This window comes from Capsaspora owczarzaki (assembly GCF_000151315.2).
Source record: "Capsaspora owczarzaki ATCC 30864 unplaced genomic scaffold supercont2.3, whole genome shotgun sequence".
NCBI classification, from domain to species: Eukaryota; class Filasterea; order Ministeriida; family Capsasporidae; genus Capsaspora; species Capsaspora owczarzaki.
This window is the reverse complement of record NW_011887294.1, coordinates 565334-582237: the sequence shown is the minus strand read 5'-3', so window position 1 is coordinate 582237 and position 16904 is coordinate 565334. Positions and strand designations below refer to the sequence as shown.

At 51.8% G+C, this 16904-nt stretch overlaps 6 protein-coding genes across 6 annotated transcripts; 4 read left to right on the top strand and 2 right to left on the bottom strand.

Annotated features, from left to right (window-relative positions):
* Window positions 1-92: 92 nt before the first annotated feature.
* CAOG_02180 (hypothetical protein) lies at window positions 93-4370 on the top strand. Its single transcript, XM_004348880.2, has one exon. It carries the CDS (start codon window positions 228-230, stop codon window positions 4263-4265), a length of 4038 nt encoding a protein of 1345 aa, XP_004348930.1. The 5' UTR covers window positions 93-227; the 3' UTR covers window positions 4266-4370.
* Window positions 4371-4402: 32 nt separating this feature from the next.
* CAOG_02179 (hypothetical protein) lies at window positions 4403-5983 on the top strand. Its single transcript, XM_004348879.2, has 7 exons — window positions 4403-4492; window positions 4606-4765; window positions 4999-5221; window positions 5357-5416; window positions 5483-5543; window positions 5633-5674; window positions 5772-5983. Exons 1-7 carry the CDS (start codon window positions 4417-4419, stop codon window positions 5888-5890), a joined length of 741 nt encoding a protein of 246 aa, XP_004348929.1. The 5' UTR covers window positions 4403-4416; the 3' UTR covers window positions 5891-5983.
* Window positions 5984-6180: 197 nt separating this feature from the next.
* CAOG_02178 (hypothetical protein) lies at window positions 6181-7001 on the bottom strand (the record flags this gene model as incomplete). Its single annotated transcript, XM_004348878.1, has 2 exons — window positions 6181-6858; window positions 6900-7001. The coding sequence occupies 2 exons, from the start codon at window positions 6999-7001 to the stop codon at window positions 6181-6183; spliced, it is 780 nt and encodes a 259-aa protein (XP_004348928.1).
* A 175-nt stretch (window positions 7002-7176) lies between these two features.
* CAOG_02177 (RNA binding protein) lies at window positions 7177-10897 on the top strand. Its single transcript, XM_004348877.2, has 5 exons — window positions 7177-7302; window positions 7958-8194; window positions 9461-9543; window positions 9623-9671; window positions 9787-10897. The coding sequence occupies exons 1-5, from the start codon at window positions 7269-7271 to the stop codon at window positions 10767-10769; spliced, it is 1386 nt and encodes a 461-aa protein (XP_004348927.1). The 5' UTR covers window positions 7177-7268; the 3' UTR covers window positions 10770-10897.
* A 255-nt stretch (window positions 10898-11152) lies between these two features.
* On the bottom strand, window positions 11153-13652 carry CAOG_02176 (Ras-like protein Rab-11B). The gene is made up of 4 exons (XM_004348876.2): window positions 13533-13652; window positions 11942-12331; window positions 11706-11786; window positions 11153-11585 (listed from the first exon to the last, which is right to left on the bottom strand). The coding sequence occupies exons 1-4, from the start codon at window positions 13573-13575 to the stop codon at window positions 11449-11451; spliced, it is 651 nt and encodes a 216-aa protein (XP_004348926.1). The 5' UTR covers window positions 13576-13652; the 3' UTR covers window positions 11153-11448.
* Window positions 13653-13821: 169 nt separating this feature from the next.
* On the top strand, window positions 13822-16903 carry CAOG_02175 (hypothetical protein). The gene is made up of 12 exons (XM_004348875.2): window positions 13822-13942; window positions 14491-14591; window positions 14684-14758; window positions 14893-14927; window positions 14996-15105; window positions 15185-15247; window positions 15335-15424; window positions 15520-15645; window positions 15734-15832; window positions 15924-16020; window positions 16202-16336; window positions 16458-16903. Exons 1-12 carry the CDS (start codon window positions 13910-13912, stop codon window positions 16745-16747), a joined length of 1254 nt encoding a protein of 417 aa, XP_004348925.1. The 5' UTR covers window positions 13822-13909; the 3' UTR covers window positions 16748-16903.
* Window position 16904: the final 1 nt, after the last annotated feature.

Genomic DNA, 16904 nt, shown 5'->3' with positions numbered 1-16904 from the left:
TTGAAAATTTTTTAGGGATGTGCTGTAGCGTCGATCGAAGCTGGGGATAGGACGGCCTCTGGACTGTTGATGCTCGATCAGAGATGTGTGTTGGTGTGTTTCAAAATCACAAAAGTGATCCATCCTCAGTCCCGCATTTTTATATTCGCTTGCTGTTGTTGTTGTTGTTGTTGGCTTTGATTGTGTGTCTTGAACGCTCAGAATCCAACCCGCAGAGCAACCTGGAAATGACGACTGGACCCGGCCGCACCGAGCTCGAGGCTGCAGTGGACGTGCTCAACACGCTCTTGACGACGCTACTGCCACAGAGTCCGACGACGATGACGACGACGACAGGAACACCAGCAATGCCTGCTTCCATGGGCGATGTGGCTGCAGCTGCTGAAGCGCTGCCGCCGCGTCCACGCGTGTCGCCGCCAGCTGAAGATGCGTGCCAAAGTGCCGTCCAGACCGCGCTCGCCGGACTCGATGGCGTGCGGTGCGCATTGGCCGCTGCAGTCGCGGTCGCTGCGGTCGGTGCTGCGGTCGGTGGTGAGCCTGCAGCGGCACCGTCGTCGGAGAACGTTCTCGATGACAGGTCGACAATCAGCCAGCTCAGCCTACAGCAAACACGCGCCGCTGCGCTGGCCATCCAGCTCGTGCTGTGTTGGGGTGTGCTGCCATACGTTGATCCGGGGGTGGCCGGGACTGGATCGCTGCGAGTCTCTCCACGCGCAGCCTTCGACATCCCGACTCTGGCGGCGCTGGTCGACAACCCTGCTGACACTGCTGCATTGTCGAAGCGCATTTCAAGACTCGATGAGACAGTTTCTGGCATTGTCGCTCTGCTGGGTGAACCTGCACTGCGACGGATGATTATCAACCGGTACATGGTCGACGTCCTTTGCGCGTTGTGTCAACTGGCGCATTGGGAGAGCACCCTGCCCTCCAGCACCATGACCCTTGCGTCAACAAGCCAGCGACCACACGTGCCGAGCGCTGGCGCTTCCTCTCGGCTAATCCCCCCTCATCGGGCGCGCCTGCACCAAATGTTAGAAGCGTCTCCCCCGTCCACAGTGATTGAGGCGCTCACTGTCATTCTGAGCGGAGGGCATGCCACTCCCGCCTGGCTGACAGAGATGTGCTCGCGCTATCTTTCCCTGTCCGTGATGCGACCGGACGGAGTACGATCCCTGCTGCTCTACCTGCTCGAGGAGAAAACCCCGACGAGCTCGAAAGCTCCCGCTCAATCTGTTTCCAAAGAGCTGCTCGATGATGATGACGACGGCGACGACGACGCTGATGAGGACGATGATGATGACGCGAATGTCGGCGATTCAGCTATCGGTGGAGACTTTGCCGCGTGCGATCGCGCTGCGCGCATTGTTACGGCTGTACCTGCGCAAGCCAAGTCGCCCGAGGCCTATCTCTCGCACGTCGGGCCCCAGTTGGTCGCCTTGCTACACATCTCAAACACACAGCATGCTGTTGGCGGAGCGCTGCTTCGCACGGTTGGGCTGACAGTGTCGCGCATGCTGACGGCCTACCCGAATCTGGTGAAGCAACGCGTGCTCGACCCGGTCTGGCGTCCTTTGTACGTGTACTATGAGAATGATAGAGGGGATGGCCCTGAACCGACGACAGACGTCCTTGGGGACGTTCAGGATTCAGAACAAGACTTGCACAGTGAACTGCTCGAACTGGCTCCTGAATCCAAGCCGCGCGCTCTTTCCGGGCCGTCATCAACCCATACTCCTCTGATTCAGGTGATTGGTTCTTCTGCTTCATTATTAGCCGATCCCAACGAATCTGAGGATGACGAAACGGATGCCGAAGAGGCTGCAGCGGATCAGCCTGTTGGTATTATCGCCCCTCCTCCTCCTCCTCCGACCCGACCACCACAGCAACCAAAGCTGCAACCACATCAGCCAACGCTCCAGCCATCCCAAGACGTGCTTGTTGGAATGAGCGATATCATTCGATGCGTGGAAGACACGCACAAACTCTTTGTTGTGATTGATCCCCATCCTGCGCTGATGGTGTCTGTCGCTGCCATGGTTGAACCCCTCTTCCAGCTCTATCGCGTTGCTCAGACAGTGGGAGCCAAGGTGGCATCGGCTTGTCAGGAAATTCTCGTCACCTATTTGAAACACGCCGAGCCCGCCGCTGCCGTTGCGGACTTGCGTCGATTGGTGCTCGGCAGCAGTCAGGCCAGTTCGTTCTCGGCCTTGATACCCGCAGTCTTGAGCGCTCCGTCGAATTTGACGTCCGGTGACGATGAAGATGCAGATGACGATCGTATCGCGCAAGAGCAACGCGATCAAGAAGTCAACTTTGCAGACGAGATTTCCACATTTGTTGGACAAGGCGGACGGCACTGCGAGTTTGCTCTGACCCCGAACGGGCAACAGATTGTTCTCTGTCGAATTCCCTCGCAACAACGCGCTTCAGCGTCATCGCAGTCCGCCGTCGACAACCTGCCAACCTTGCTCGCGTTGCTGTCCACCTTTAAGCACCATCAGCTCACGGGAGACTTTTTCATGTCTCTGCTCGATGACTATGCTCAGCTGGAGGCAGCGCGAAAGAGTTTTGAAAAGCTCGTTCGCTCAACTGAACTGGACAGCAAGGACAAGCCGCTTGTGACCGAAGTTGGGCCTGCTTCCTCGTCGTCCCCATCTGTGACTGCGATTGCGACAAGCCAACAAGTGCCAAGCAGTCGCTCTGGCCAACCGGTGGCGGTCGAGCTTTTAGACCCGGAGGAGGATGAGGAGGACTCTGAGGGCAGCCGTCCGGACCAGGCCGCAGCCGCCAAGGCTTTGGCCAACAACGCCCGCCGCGCGGAATCCGACCTCGCTCGAATGGAGCAACAGTTGGATCTGGCTTCAAAACACGCACAGCGTCTATTGCAGGTGATTTTGACCGTCGCCGAAGGTCTTGGGGCGGAACTGCTCAAAAGCACCTCCCATCTCGTCGCCTTTGCGCGCATCATGCTTCAAAACGACGATGTCGAAACTGTCGTCATGTGTCTCTCGCTGTTGGGAGCAGTTCTTGCTGGTGCGGTGGAACTTTCTGTACGAGACGCAAGCCTGTTGGCGTCCCTCGGTCCCGTCCTCGATGAGACTGGGCGTCGCTTTGCAGACGATGAGACTATCGTCGAGCTCATTGCCGATTTGCGGGTAAATTTACACACGCGACACGGCTCTGAAGCTCAGGAGGGAGCTTCTTCCTCCGAAGCCGCAGCCGACGCCGCAGCGAAAAGGACGGCTGAAAGCGAGGCAGCCTCCGCAGCCTCGTTTGAGCTGGTGCTCGAACAATTGCGAGATCCACTGCTCCCAGTCCGCGCCCACGCGTTGATTGAACTCCGAAATAAGATTCTTGCGCGAGACTCAACAACCGTCAGCCGCATCAAGATGGTCCTGGCCGTGTTCCAGTCACAACTTGTTCACCCGGATACGTACATGTATCTGTCTGCAATTCACGGTTTGGTCGCAGTGGGCGATGTCTTTCCTTCGCGCGCCATCCCCATCTTACTCAAAGAGTACGCAGCCACAGGCGACGATTTTGGGAAAGAGACGACTGCCCCTCCAACCGCTCCTTCAAGTGCGAATGCCACAAGCACCAATGTCAAGAAGCACACTCAAACCCTGCAGCCGCCGCTCCCGGCCGAGCTCCGTCGCACCCGAGTTGGCGAGGCGCTGTTGTTTGTCTGCGAGCGGTTGGGTGAGGTTCTGCCCAAGTACGGTCTGCGGATGATTGACGTCTTCATGCGCGGTATTCGAGACAGCTCTGCCATGATGAGGGCCAGCAGCCTGTCCAATCTTGCTACAGCCTGTCAAATCATGCGATTTGCACTGCATCCCATCATTAACGAGATTTTGGCATGCATCGAGTCTGTGCTCCAAACCGAGTCCGAGGCTGAAGTGCGTCGCGGCGCCGCACACGTGCTGACGCGTCTGCTGCGTGGTCTTGGGATTGACGTGCTCGAGCTCATCCCCGATCGCCTCAAGAGCATTTACCGCTTGCTCCGGGCGACGCAGCGTTCGGATCCCGACCCAGCCACCCGCCAACACGCCACCTACGCCCTGCGCGAAATCAGCTCGGTCATGCGTCGGCTCCTCGCTCCTCTCATGCACGGACCCGATGGTACGGCCAATCTCCGTGTGCGTGACGACGGGTTGCCGAAAACCGTGCACGATTTGCTGGACGAGGAAGATGACAAGGAAGCAGCGAGCGAGTTTACTGCTCGAACGGGACTTGCATCCATGTTGCTGTTGCGTCCAGTGTGAATGGAGGGTTTGTCCTAAGAGGAGGGTTTGTCCTCAGAGGAGGGAGGGTAACTTGTGTATTTTTATGTGCCTGCATGTACTCTAAACATCAATAATTATTCCACACATGTCATTCATCTCTTCACTCTTAGTTTGATGTCTTAAGTTTAATATGTCTTCCAGTCAGCATCCCGTCGCTGCATGTCTCGCGTACCTCGAGGCAAATGGCCTGCAGTCCACTGTGACAGGTGACTGGAACCCCTTCCCCCGTTTGCTCTGTCGCCTCCTTCTTCCTTCCGGTTGCACGCTCGCTCACCGTGATCCGCCTGTGTTTGTGTGTTTTGGCATCTTGGCTGGCTAGAGCGGCTGGGTGAATGCTGGCTGCTGCTCGTCGCGCGCACACTCAGCATGTCCGTCATTGCAATTTGCATCTTCCTCAAGCTGCCTCAGGCGCAAACCATCCTCCGCGCAAGGAGTGCTGAAGGCATCAACGTTCCATCGCTGCTGCTGGAAATCCTCGGGTAAAGCGGGGGAAGCGATGCTTTGTGTTTCAGCGGCGGAATTCTTGCTTGGAGTGCGAAGAGATCACGACCGCCTTGCTGATGGCCGATCGTCATCGTAGTAGTGTAGTAGTGGTGAAGATAACAATGCGAGTGTGGATCAAAGAAAAATGGCGTTGGATCGCGAGAATTGTTCATCCGTGAGGAGAATCAATCAGAATTTTCAAGTTGCTCACCCATTCTCGCTATTGCAGATACTCGTCCGTCATTACGTTCGGTTGGAGAAAGGAACTATCAATCACAGTATACGGCGAACTGATCCTACTGCTCTTGCAGGACTATCTGGTGCTCGCGTTAATCCTGCACTACACGAAACGATTCACCCCCAACGTGTACGCAAGCATCGTGCTCTACTTTGCCGTGTTCTTTGCGTTCTTACTGGGCTATGGTCCAGTCGTTGTGGTACAAGTATTACAGGTAATGCATGGTTGGTCGGTTGCGCTTTGTCATCAGTGTGTCCAACTCACTCATTTTTGTTTTTGTGTTTTTTCAATTATTTCGATTTCGACCTTTCCATGTCTATCGTGTCCCTGACTTTGACTGGGGATGCAGTCTTCAGCTATTTTGATTAGCGCTGCGAGCAAGCTTCTTCAGATCTCTGCCAACATCAAGGTAAACACGAAAGCGCATGCTGTAGACAAACTCATCCGTTATCTCACTTTCCGGCGACTGCTACAGAACCAAGGCACAGGCAGGCTCAGCTTGGCAACGTTGGCTCTAAACACGTATGCATCCTACGGTATGTCTTTGCTTGCGCGCTGCATCTGACTTGTTGGGACTGGCAAGATTTCTGTTTGCTTATCAACACCACTTCTCTCATTGTGACAGCTCGCCTCACTTCGATCCTGATTGAAGTCGATAGCATTGCATGTACGTCTTGCGATAGTTTGCTCGTGCTTCAATTGCCTTTTGATACGGCATGGTTGTACTCACAATTCTCGTCGTTCCGCCGACACCACACTTGCAGATGCTATCAGCGGCATCATCAGCTCGACACTCAACACCGTTCTAACTTTGCAAGTCATTTACTACGCAAAAGCCACCATCCAACGGCCGTCCACGACAGAAACGGCCAAGACCAAGTGATTTGCAATGCACTTGTATTTCTTGATGGTGTTATCGTGATTTGCAATGCACTTTAATTTCTTGTATCATGTTTAATGCTTTGGGTTATACCGCTCACGATCGGCTTGCTTTCCTCTTCCTGCAATCCTGAATGAAAGAAGAAGTCCAATTGTTTCCAATGGTGATTGCTTTAGAGTTCGTAACACAGTCCAACTCCTGTGCTCCTCTCTAGGCAAACAACCAAACAAACAACAAGCAAACAACCAAACACAACGGGGGGAAGGGTAGGAGCAAACGCCACCTGGAAAACCTTAAAAGTTTGGCTCGTGTTCCTTGCTGCGGTAGTACCTCTCATGACAGTCGCGAGAAGCAGTCTCAAACGACCCGCAAATGTCGGGATTGCTCCAGTTGTGATCCCTCAGCCAAACCAACGGGAGAAACACAAGCTTTTCCCAAAGGTCCTTGGTCCAGTCGCTGAACAAGCGAGCCCAGTCACTGCCTGTAAACATTTCGCCGGCGACATCTACAAACAAGACAGACTTCTGCTCGACGATCTTGCGCAGCTCGGCAAGCAGGCTGGCGTCCGGCATGCCATAGCCAAACCGATTGCGGCGCAGCTTGACTGCCTTGCATGACGGGAGAATTTGGACTACTTGGGCAAGATACTGCATGTCTGAGTTCCGCAACTCGTTGCCCGAAAGGTCCAGCGTGCTGATCTCGCGGACCGAGGCGTCGTTTGCGAGGAGTGTTTCGACATGCTGCTTGAGTTCTGAAGCTGCGATAGCACCCGGCAAAGCCAAGGCGGACGACGAAACGAAGCCGTTGGACAGGTCCAGTATGTGACCGTTAACAACGCCGCGGCCAGGCATCGCTTGGCGTGCCTGCTCTTCAAAGGAGATGGCGGTCTTGCTTGGGTAGACAAGGTCGAGCAGCAGCGCGCACGCAGCATGGCGCATTTCGTGTGTCACGGTCGGGTAAGCGGGCGGCAGCTCGAAAATATGTTGAACATGGTTGTTCGCGGAACTTGTACCACGCCTTCGACGGGCCAGTTGCCTGGAGGCGAATTCGCCTCCATCTTGAGAACGGTTGCGATGATTGGATTGAAGGTCGAAAGCTCGTACAGCGTCGACATGGAGGAAAGGAGTGATTTCTCAGCTTCCAATCTTGTTCAATTTTGCAGTTGTTGCTTTTGATTGTTTTGTATTTCGCGGCTCTCCCCCCCCCTCCTTCCGCCCCGGTCCCCGCTGTCCCCTCCCGCTCAACTCTTTCTATTGTTTTATTTATTTCCATCTTCTCTGAGCCTTCGCGTTTTTCGTGTTTCATTCTTCATTTTATTAATTTGTGTTGTTTTTTTTTTTTGTTTTTTTTTTTTTTTTTGTTTGAATTGTCGTCTTCGTTGATGGATCCTCAGGCCGACATTGGTCTCGGTTCGGGTGAGGCTCTCTCTCTCTCTCTCTCTCTCTCTCTCTCTCTCTCTCTCTCTCTCTCTCTCTCTCTCTCTCTCTCTCTCTCTCTCGCGCTTTTACTCTCTCGTTCTGTTGCTTTCTCTCTCGCTCTCGCTCTCTCTCCAGCATGTCGGCTGAGGCGGAACGCGCTTGGTTGTGAAAAACGCCTCATGTTGCACGAGCGCTTCGTTCTCTTTTGGTCGACTGGATCCTCGTGTTTTGCTTGCTCTGTCGCATCGCGCGTGTGGATCGCAGCGAATCTCCCCTCAACTCTGTCCTCCTCGTCCATCGCACCAGTCGCCAGCGCAACACACAGCCACTCAAACACCATCGAAGCGTTCGAAAGAATAAAATAAAAAGGAATAAATAAAAAAAACTCGTTTTTTTTTTTTTTTTAATTTCGATGGAAAAACACTTTGCTAATGTTTCGCGCGCTGGAGCATGTGTGACCGCGCCATCAGCCGAGCGGCGCGAGACGGTCGGAGGGGACAGTATTACGACTTGGACGAGGCGGAGTGCAGCGTGCTGGACACTTGCCAAACCCAGTGCGCGTGACGAACGAATCTAACATCAAACACTCACGTTCTTTTTTTTTTCTTGTTTTTTTTTTTTCCTTTTTTTTTTCTTTCTTCCTTCGCTTCAGTGATCAACTCTGCTGCCCTCGGCTCGGCTCACCCCGCGCTTGTTGCCGCGCACGCTGTGGTGGCTCAGCACCACCCCTCGGCTGCGTCTGGCAGCGGTGGCGGCGAGCACGTCAAGCTGTTTGTCGGCCAAGTGCCGCGCACGATGGAAGAGAAGGATCTTCGCCCGGTTTTCGAGGAGTTTGGCCCCGTTGTCGAGCTCACCATCCTCAAGGATCGCTTCAACGGCCTCCACAAGGGTAAGTCCACGCTTTCCCCCTCCCCCAACCAACCGCGCTGCCCTCACCTCCACACAACACAATCCCTGTTGACGCAACAACTTTGTCCCTTTTGTTTTTTCTTTTTTTTTCTTCCGATTGAGCCGCTCTTTGATTCCGTGTTTTTGCGTTTCTTTTCTCCTGTTCTCCTTTGCTGCAGCTGTGGATCGGGCTGCGGATGAGCGCTTCCCTTCTCTTTCCATCACCAACACCATCATCTGGTTGTCCGCAACCGTCCCGCGCCATGTCGAATTTTCCTTTGTTCCTTTTTTTTTTTTCTTTTTTTTCTTTTTCTTTTTTTTTTTTTTTCCTTTTTCCTTTGAAAACGATGATGCAAGTGGCTGCTTCGACTTCCGTTCGTTTGCTCGTGCATGATGGTTGTCTTTCGATACGTGCCATCCACTTCTTCTGCCTGCAGTGGTGCTCGCGTGTCATCGCACTCCTGGCCTCGTGCTTGTGATTTGCTCCCACTTTTTTTTTTTTTTACTTTTTTTTTTTTTTTTTACTTTTCCGTTCTGCTCTCGATCCCATGGCGCAAGTTCTGCCTGATTTTTTTGCTCTTCTCTTGGAAACGACCTTCTTCCAGCTCGTTCTTTGTTTGCCTTTACGCCGGCTTGCGTGGTCGTCGACTCGCAGCATCGTTCACAATTCTGCCATTGGAGATTCGTGATTTGATGATTATTTTTCGTTTTCTTTCTTTTTCATTGTTGGAGGTGGTGATCATTCATTTTTTGCTTTTCTTTTATGTTTTTCCCTTCCTTCGCTTCCCTCGCTGGCTTGCGCAAAGTGCGCGAGATTGTGAACGCATCGCCCCATTGATGCTTTCAATTTGGAGCGGTTGTTAAGAGAAGAAATCATGGACGAGGTGACATTTGTTGACATCTTGGAAGAACCGGGGTTTTGATGACATTGGGCAAGTGGCGTTGATATGGGTGTCAAGGTTGTTGATGAGCACTCCGTTTCAACATGCTGGTTTAACATGCTGGGCGAAAGCAAAACAAAAAAAAACAAAAAACAAAAACAAAAAAAAAAAGGGCGCGGCAGCAAAACTCCACCTCCACTCAGTCTGCATTCCGACAATGGCTCTGAATCGGAAAGTGGCATAAACCACTCTGCGCAGCACACGCTCATCCCCTTGTGCCGAAAGGCGAACATGTCCCGAGCAAACCCATTTTTGGCTTCCCACAATTATTCTTACTCTTGATTTCTGCTCACTCCTCGACGTGTGTCTGTGTCTGACCTTCGCAGGCTGTGCTTTCCTGACCTACGCGTCTCGCGAGAGCGCTCAGCTTGCCATGGCTGCCCTGCACGGCGTCCGCGTTCTCCAGGGCGTAAGCGGTTGTTGTTCTCCGGAGGTTGCATTGCATGAAGGTGTGCTCGAAACTCACTCTTTGTCTTGTCATTCTGCAGATGGCTCACCCGCTTCAGGTCAAGCCTGCCGATCGCGAGGAGAAGGCTGGTAAGTTGTTTTGATTTTTGCTTCTTTTTTTTGGTTTTTTTTTCCCCCCCCCCCTCAACGGCCGTGTGTTTCTCCCCCCCCCCACGGTATTGTCCTCTCGTTTCGCTCGTCGCAGAGGCCCGCAAGCTCTTCCTCGGCATGATCTCCCGCACCGCTTCGGAAGACGAGCTGCGCAAGGTGTTTGAAATGTACGGCGACATTGAGGACATTGCCGTCCTCCGCCAACCCGACGGCACCAGCAAGGGCTGCGCCTTCATCAAGTACCGCTGGCGCGAGCAGGCTGTCGCTGCCATCTCTGCGCTCCACGGCCGCATTAGCATGGACGGCTGCCCTGCCCCTCTGATTGTCAAGTTCGCCGACACTGATCGCGAGCGCATGCAAAAGAAGGCCCAGAAGCACCTGATGCACAGCGGCCACCACCACATGGGCCCGTACGGCGCGATGGGCGGCATGGCTGGCATGAACGGCTTTGCTGGCGCTGCTGGCAACCCCGGCTTTGGCGGTCACCACCACCACCATCCCCACCACCCCCACCACTTTGGCGACCCGAGCAGCGCGGCTACTGGCTACAACAACTTCTTCTCCCAGCACCCTTCGCAGCCCGAGCTCGCCCAGTACAGCATGGCCCAGTACGCCAACGCCTTCCCCGGCGCGTACGGCCAGAACGTCTTCCCCGGCGGCCCCAACGGCCCTGCTGCCCCCAACGGCGGCCTCGTTGGCGCCGGTGGCCTTGCTGGCCTCGGTGCTGGTGCCGGTGTCGGCAACGCTGGCGCCGCTGGCCTCGCTGGCCTCCCTTCGTCCGGCCTCTCCAAGTCGAGCGCCGGTCCCGAGGGCGCCAACCTGTTCATCTACCACCTCCCCAACGAGTTTGGTGACGTTGAGCTTGCCAACGCCTTCATGACCTACGGCACCGTCATCTCCGCCAAGGTCTATGTTGACAAGGCGACCAACCAGAGCAAGTGCTTTGGCTTTGTGTCCTTTGACAACCCCGCTGCCGCCCAGGCCGCCATTCAGTCGATGGATGGCTACCAAATCGGCAACAAGCGTCTGAAGGTCCAGCTCAAGCGCTCGCGTGACCCCATGCCCAATCGCTTTTAAGAATTTATGAGTGTCGCCTGCTGCTCACCCTTTCTTTTCCTTTCCTTCCTTTTCCTTTTCCTTTTCCTTTCCTTTCCTTTCCTTTCCTTTCCCTGTCTTCTTTTGTTCTTGTCTAAAACGCGTGCTCGTTCTTTGTATCTGCTTGTCTTTCGGTCTTGTCACTTTGTCACTTCGGTCTTGCCACTTTTGGATTTGGTGGGATTCTGTTTCATTTTTGCTTTCCCGTTTGGGTTGCTTCGGTGGTCGCGACTGGCCGCGTTGCTTCCCATACACATCCGTAGGGGCTCATTTTCTTTGTGTCTTCATCTATTCACATGTCGGATTTGGAGAACTTTTTCTTGCGAGAAGTATTGGTGGTTGCTTTTTGTTGTCATGACTATGTATCCATGTAAAAGTCTATCTTCTTTGTCATCAATCAAAGTTCTTTCAAAAAAAAGCGTTTAGTGGACAAGATGCGTTTCATTACAAATTACACAAGAAACGCAGAGAAAACGAAGGAAACACCATCGTGAACACACACAGACAACAAGAAACCAGTCCCACTTTGGTTAAGAGCGAACGACAATGCAGGAGCACAAACTGAACAAGGGGAAGACATCAACCCTCCCCCTTTCCTCGAAAAGCGACACGAAAACATGCGAAATGCAAAGAGAATCCAAATGCAATCATCGTCGTGTTGTTAGCAGCAGCCGCCCTTCTTCTTGTCGTCAGTTGCTTCGCTTGGAGCGACAGTGATTGTCTGCACGTTGCTGGTGGGCACTTTGGCGACGTGGTCGTCGTTCACAATCGTCTTTTGAGAAACAATGTGATAGATTTCTGTAAAGAAAAAAAAGCAGGCATGGCAATGATGGATGGCCAGAAAAACATATCAGCCGATGCTCAGTATGGAACGAACAACAAGCATCCAAAAACAAACCGAAAATGGACGGAACTTACCTGTTAGGATGTTTTGGAAGGCAAGCTCGACGTTTGTGGCATCCAGCGCCGACGTCTCAATGAACGAGAGGTTGTTTTTCTCTGTCGCAGGTCGAGAGAGTAATGACAAGTTGGGGAAAAAAAGCAGTCAGATGCAAATGTCGCAAAAAAACTGGCAAAAAAAAAAAAAAAAAAAAAAAAGAAGGCACGCGCGACAGTTTCTTCACAACAAAACAAAGCCATGGCCACTCGCGTACCTGCAAACGACTTGGAATCGTCGGTCGGGACGGCTCGCAAATGTCGGAGATCGCTCTTGTTGCCAACAAGCATAATGACAATGTTTGCGTCTGCGTGATCGCGGAGCTCCTTGAGCCAGCGCTCGACGTTCTCGTAGGTCAGGTGCTTGGCAATGTCGTAAACGAGAAGCGCACCGACGGCGCCACGGTAGTAGGCGCTGGTGATGGCGCGGTACCTCTCCTGACCGGCCGTGTCCCAGATTTGCGCCTTGATGGTCTTGCCGTCAACCTGGATGCTTCGGGTGGCAAACTCGACACCGATTGTCGACTTGGACTCGAGGTTGAACTCGTTTCGTGTGAATCGCGAGAGCAAGTTGGACTTGCCGACGCCCGAATCGCCAATCAAGACAACTGCGCAAAAGTGAGAAGAACAAGGGTGAGCAACGAGACAAAGGGTTGGCGACACCGGCGGAAAGGCGACAATGATGATATGGAGAGGTGGAGCATGTTCACAGTGAAAGTGACGGGGGGAGAGCAAAAGCGACGGACGAGAACGATGAAGCGAGGTAGGGAATGAATGAATGAAACGGATGATGGAACGACACAACGTCCTCAGCGCCCACTGGCTTGTTCACCATCAAATACAGTATGCTGATGATGGAGATGAATGGCGATGAGTGGCTGCCCAGAGAGAAGCACATAAACAAGCGAAAATGAAAGGAAGGAAGGAAAGGAGGAACGACAAGTCAAAAAAAAAAAAAAAAAAGTCGCCGTGTGTCAGCATTAGCGAGGCCGTGTCAGCAATGATCAGCTCTGGCCATGGAAGGGGGGGGGGGGGAGCAGAGGGTTGGCCAATGAGACGACAAAAGAAAGGGGGGTCGCAGTGCAGTGCAGGGCGGCGTGGACGAGATTTGCACTCAACGACGAACCAAAGAATAAAAAAATAAAAAAACAAAGAAAAGCCGCAGTTTTTTGGCAAAGGAAAGCGAAAGTGCATAGAAACAAAAAAAAACCGGTTTTGTGGCGAATGGGATACCGCGGGCTAACAAACCAAACTACAAAAAAACCCACCACTCTCTTGGTTTGATTTTTTTGATTTTTTTTTTTTTTTTTTTTTTTTGATGGAAAAGATGTCATCTTTGTTCGACACTTTTTTTTTTTTTTTTTTTTGCGATGGATGGCGCTGCAGCGGGAGAACGAACAGATGGGGAGGGGTGTTGTCGCGATTGCTTGCCCGCCATCGCCTGACGAGAACAGCAAACAGGTGGATGGGGTGTGGCAACAGCGACGACAGCTGCGGGAAGTGCAGCACAGTGGCGCGCGGAGGTGCAGCACACAGCGCGAGCAGCGAAAGTAAAAAAAAAAAAAAAAAAAAAAAAAAAAAAAAAAAAAAAGAGCCTGATGGAAATACGGTACACAACAACCCCAAGACCACAAGCCCGCTTGGATCGATCAGCCATGCTTGGCATGTGAGCAGCCGAAGCACGATGATGGGGTGGCGCGATGCGTCCCAGACGACTTCCACAGCAGCGCAAACGAGCAAGCAACAGCAACAAACAACAAAAAATAATCATAAAAAAAATAACAAAAAATAATAAAAAATTAAACCAACCTTTGAAGAGATAGTCGTATTCGTCTGAATCTTTGGTCGCCATACTGATTTCTCACTAAACGCTTTCAAGAAAAGGTAAGAAGATGGTAAGGGTCAAATTGGTTTTTCTTTGTGTGAAAATGACTGACGTTGAGTAAATTCGGTAAACGTGATTTTTCCAAAGCAAAAAATGAGTTTGGAAGGCCATCCAAGCTGTGAATTTCGAGGACGATGCAACTGCTGTGGTTGTTGCTTGTATGTGCTTTGCACTTGTAGTGTGATTGGAAATCAATTGGTAGTCCTTTTATTTTTTTTATTTTTTTTCTATTTTTTTCCTTTTTTTTCTATTTTATTATTATTCTTTTATTGTCTTGTTGATTCAACATTGTTCAATCATCATGTCGTCCAACCTGTTCGAGTCGGCCTTCTGGGTAAAGCAACAAGTGCCCATGCGCTCGTGCTTCCCTCCCCTCATCCACTGAAGAAGCAGCTGCGTTACAATCAGCCGTGCCGATCACGCTAGCCACCAAAAAAAAAAAAAAAAAAAAAAAAGGACAGCAGCTCTTTTGGTTTCGTCGACGACCAGCTCACCAGAGGGCACGAGCATTGGGTTCTCTCGCTGGCTGGCAAGGGGGAGGCTGGTGGATTGTCGCACGGCGGCGCTTGGTTGGTTGCGAGAGAGCCTGGATGGTGGGGCAGTGCTCATTGAGGGGCTCGTGTTGGAGAGCGTAAACGGATGGCGTGCTGCTGTTAACGTTGCCGCTGATGGTGTGTCACTGCTCCCTGTCGTTGTGAAGCTGGTTGGTGCACTGGTGTGCTTGCATCTTGTCAATGTCCAATGTGAGAGAGATTGGCTGTTTTGCAGCGCACGCGCGATATTCCATTCTCAGACAAATCATTCACTTCAAAATTCAAGTCCAACAACAACTCAATCTTACTAACGAGCTTGGTTGGCTCACCATCTCATTTCGTGCGACAGGACACGGACATCATCTCGACAGCCGGCTTCGACGTGCTGTGCAAACGCCTGCGAGAAGGCAAGGGCTCTGTCCACAACTACGCCGAATTCGCTCGTCAGCGGTAAGTAGCTCCTTGACCGAGACCATTGCTTGATTCGCGTGTGGTCTTGCTGACGGATTTGGAGGGGGGGTGTTGGAATTGGTTGATTACAGTGCTGCCATTGAGGAGGTTTATGCCAAATCGCTCATCAAACTGGCGCGATCCATGGTCAGCAAGAACGAGCTCGGGTAAGTTGGATGGAAAAACGAAAACACCAAATTGCCATTTCAAGGAACACGCTGCCGTGTAGTGGAGCGAATTGTCGCCCTGACTGATATGTTGCCTCTCGTCCTGGTTTTTTTGTTTCTCTCCTCTTCTCTAGCACGTTGCGGCGGTCTTGGGATGTTCTGCGCACGGGTAATACTCTCGTTTTCGCCTGCCTTCTTTTTCGGGTGAAGAAATACTCACTGACGTACAACTTGTAGAAACTGAGAATGCTGGATATCTTCACATCAAAGCTGCCGCTCAAATCTCGAACGAGATCGAAAAGACGACTCGCGACTTCAAACTCAGTCAAAAGACGGCGCGAAAGAAGGTTTGGACATTTTTTTGCTTGGCTTGTTGCATTTGCCTCAACACAACTGACCTTGCCATGTGTTTTATCGCTTGCGCAGACTGAGGAACTTGTGAAGAATCGGCACGCAACCAAACTCTCAGCGTTCGAGCACATGCAGAAGGTATACAGCCGACGCTAATTGGACGCAGAACAATGTGCTTTGGTAGCTTTTTTGATGTCTCACGTTTCTTTTGCTTTGATATCTTAGTCTCGGAAGACGTACGAGACCAAGTGCAGGGAATTTGATACCGCCGAGAAGGAGTTTAAAACCGCGCCCACCAGCAAGGACGTTGACAAGGTACATGGATATGTCCACCCACCTTGTGTCCCTCGATTGCTCGTTCATCCCGTAGCTCTAATTTCATTTTTGCGGATTCTCTTGTGACTGTGTAGCTGAAAGCAAAGATGAAAAGGTCGCAAGAAGCTAGCGAAGCGGCGGATGTAGCCTATCAGCTGTCCTTGACTCAGCTTGAAGAAAGTCGACGCCAGTGGGAAGGCGAAATGGAAACATGCTGCAAGGTATGCATTGTTTGATTGATTGATTGATTGACTTGATACCAAGTGGCAAGCCTCCACTGATCTGATCGTGTTTGGAACTTTGACACAGCACTTTTACGATTTGGAAAAGGAGCGCATTTTGTACCTTCGCCAGTCAATGTGGGCGTTTGCGAACATTATGTCCTCCCTGGCTGTTCAGGACGACGAGGTAAGTTTTGTTGGATTTGGGCGTCTGTTGCGAAAAACAACAACTTAGTCTTGTTATTCACGTCCAACGAATCTTGTGACAATTGTACCAGCTTCAAGAAAAAGTGCGCTGCAGTTTGGAAGAGTGCGACTGGGGCAAGGATTTGGAAGAGTTTGTTCGAACTCGCCGAGTGGGTTCACAGCGCCCAGGTATGTCCTTCCATTGATTCGCTTTGTTTGTTTTGATTTTCTTCGTTTGTTTGTTTGGTTGGGGTTTCTCCCCCCCCCCTCGGCAGTCAACGACTTCCTCCTTATATTGTGATGGCTTGCAACATTGTTGTGTTTCGCTTCTGGTCGCTCACAATTTTGTTGTTTTACTTTTGGGCAACAGCCATGATCGGCTACATTAACTTTTACACGGGACCCCGAGCACTGCCTGCAGCTGCCGTTCACTCGGCAAACCTAAACTCGGGTCTTTCTCCGGATTATCTACCAACATTGCAACGATCCACGAAGCCAACTTCGAGTAAGAACAGATTGGTCGGGCGGATTCAAAACATTGGGTCAGATACTGACTTGATGTTTGTCTTTCTTTGTTTCTTTCTTCTTCTTCTTTTCTCGTTGCCACATCTGCGCTTTGATTGCAGCCCTGTTGCAACAACTGCATCAACAAGCACAGCCGCATCAACAAGCGCAGCCGCCGCCGCCTCCGCAGTCGCGAATGGTGTCGCTTGACTTTATTGTCGTGGCTCGCTACACTTACCAAGCGCAGGGCGATCAAGAGCTGTCGTTCAATGAAGGCGACTTTATTCGTGTGCTAGACAACGATGCGAACGACTGGCGGCGAGGAGAGCTCCTGACACAAGATTTGACGTCTTTCGATCCGCCGATCAAAGGCATGTTCCCAGCTCAGTACACGACTCGATACTCGACGTAAGATGTGGATGGTGCTCCGTCGGTCGCCTCCCAATACTTGCGTGTTTCGTGGCTGTTGTTTTTGTGTGTGCATGATCTCTGTTGTACTTGCGTGCTGTGTATTTCCGTGCTGTTGTGTGTTTTTGTGCGTATTCAATCATACTGTACCTTTTTCCCCT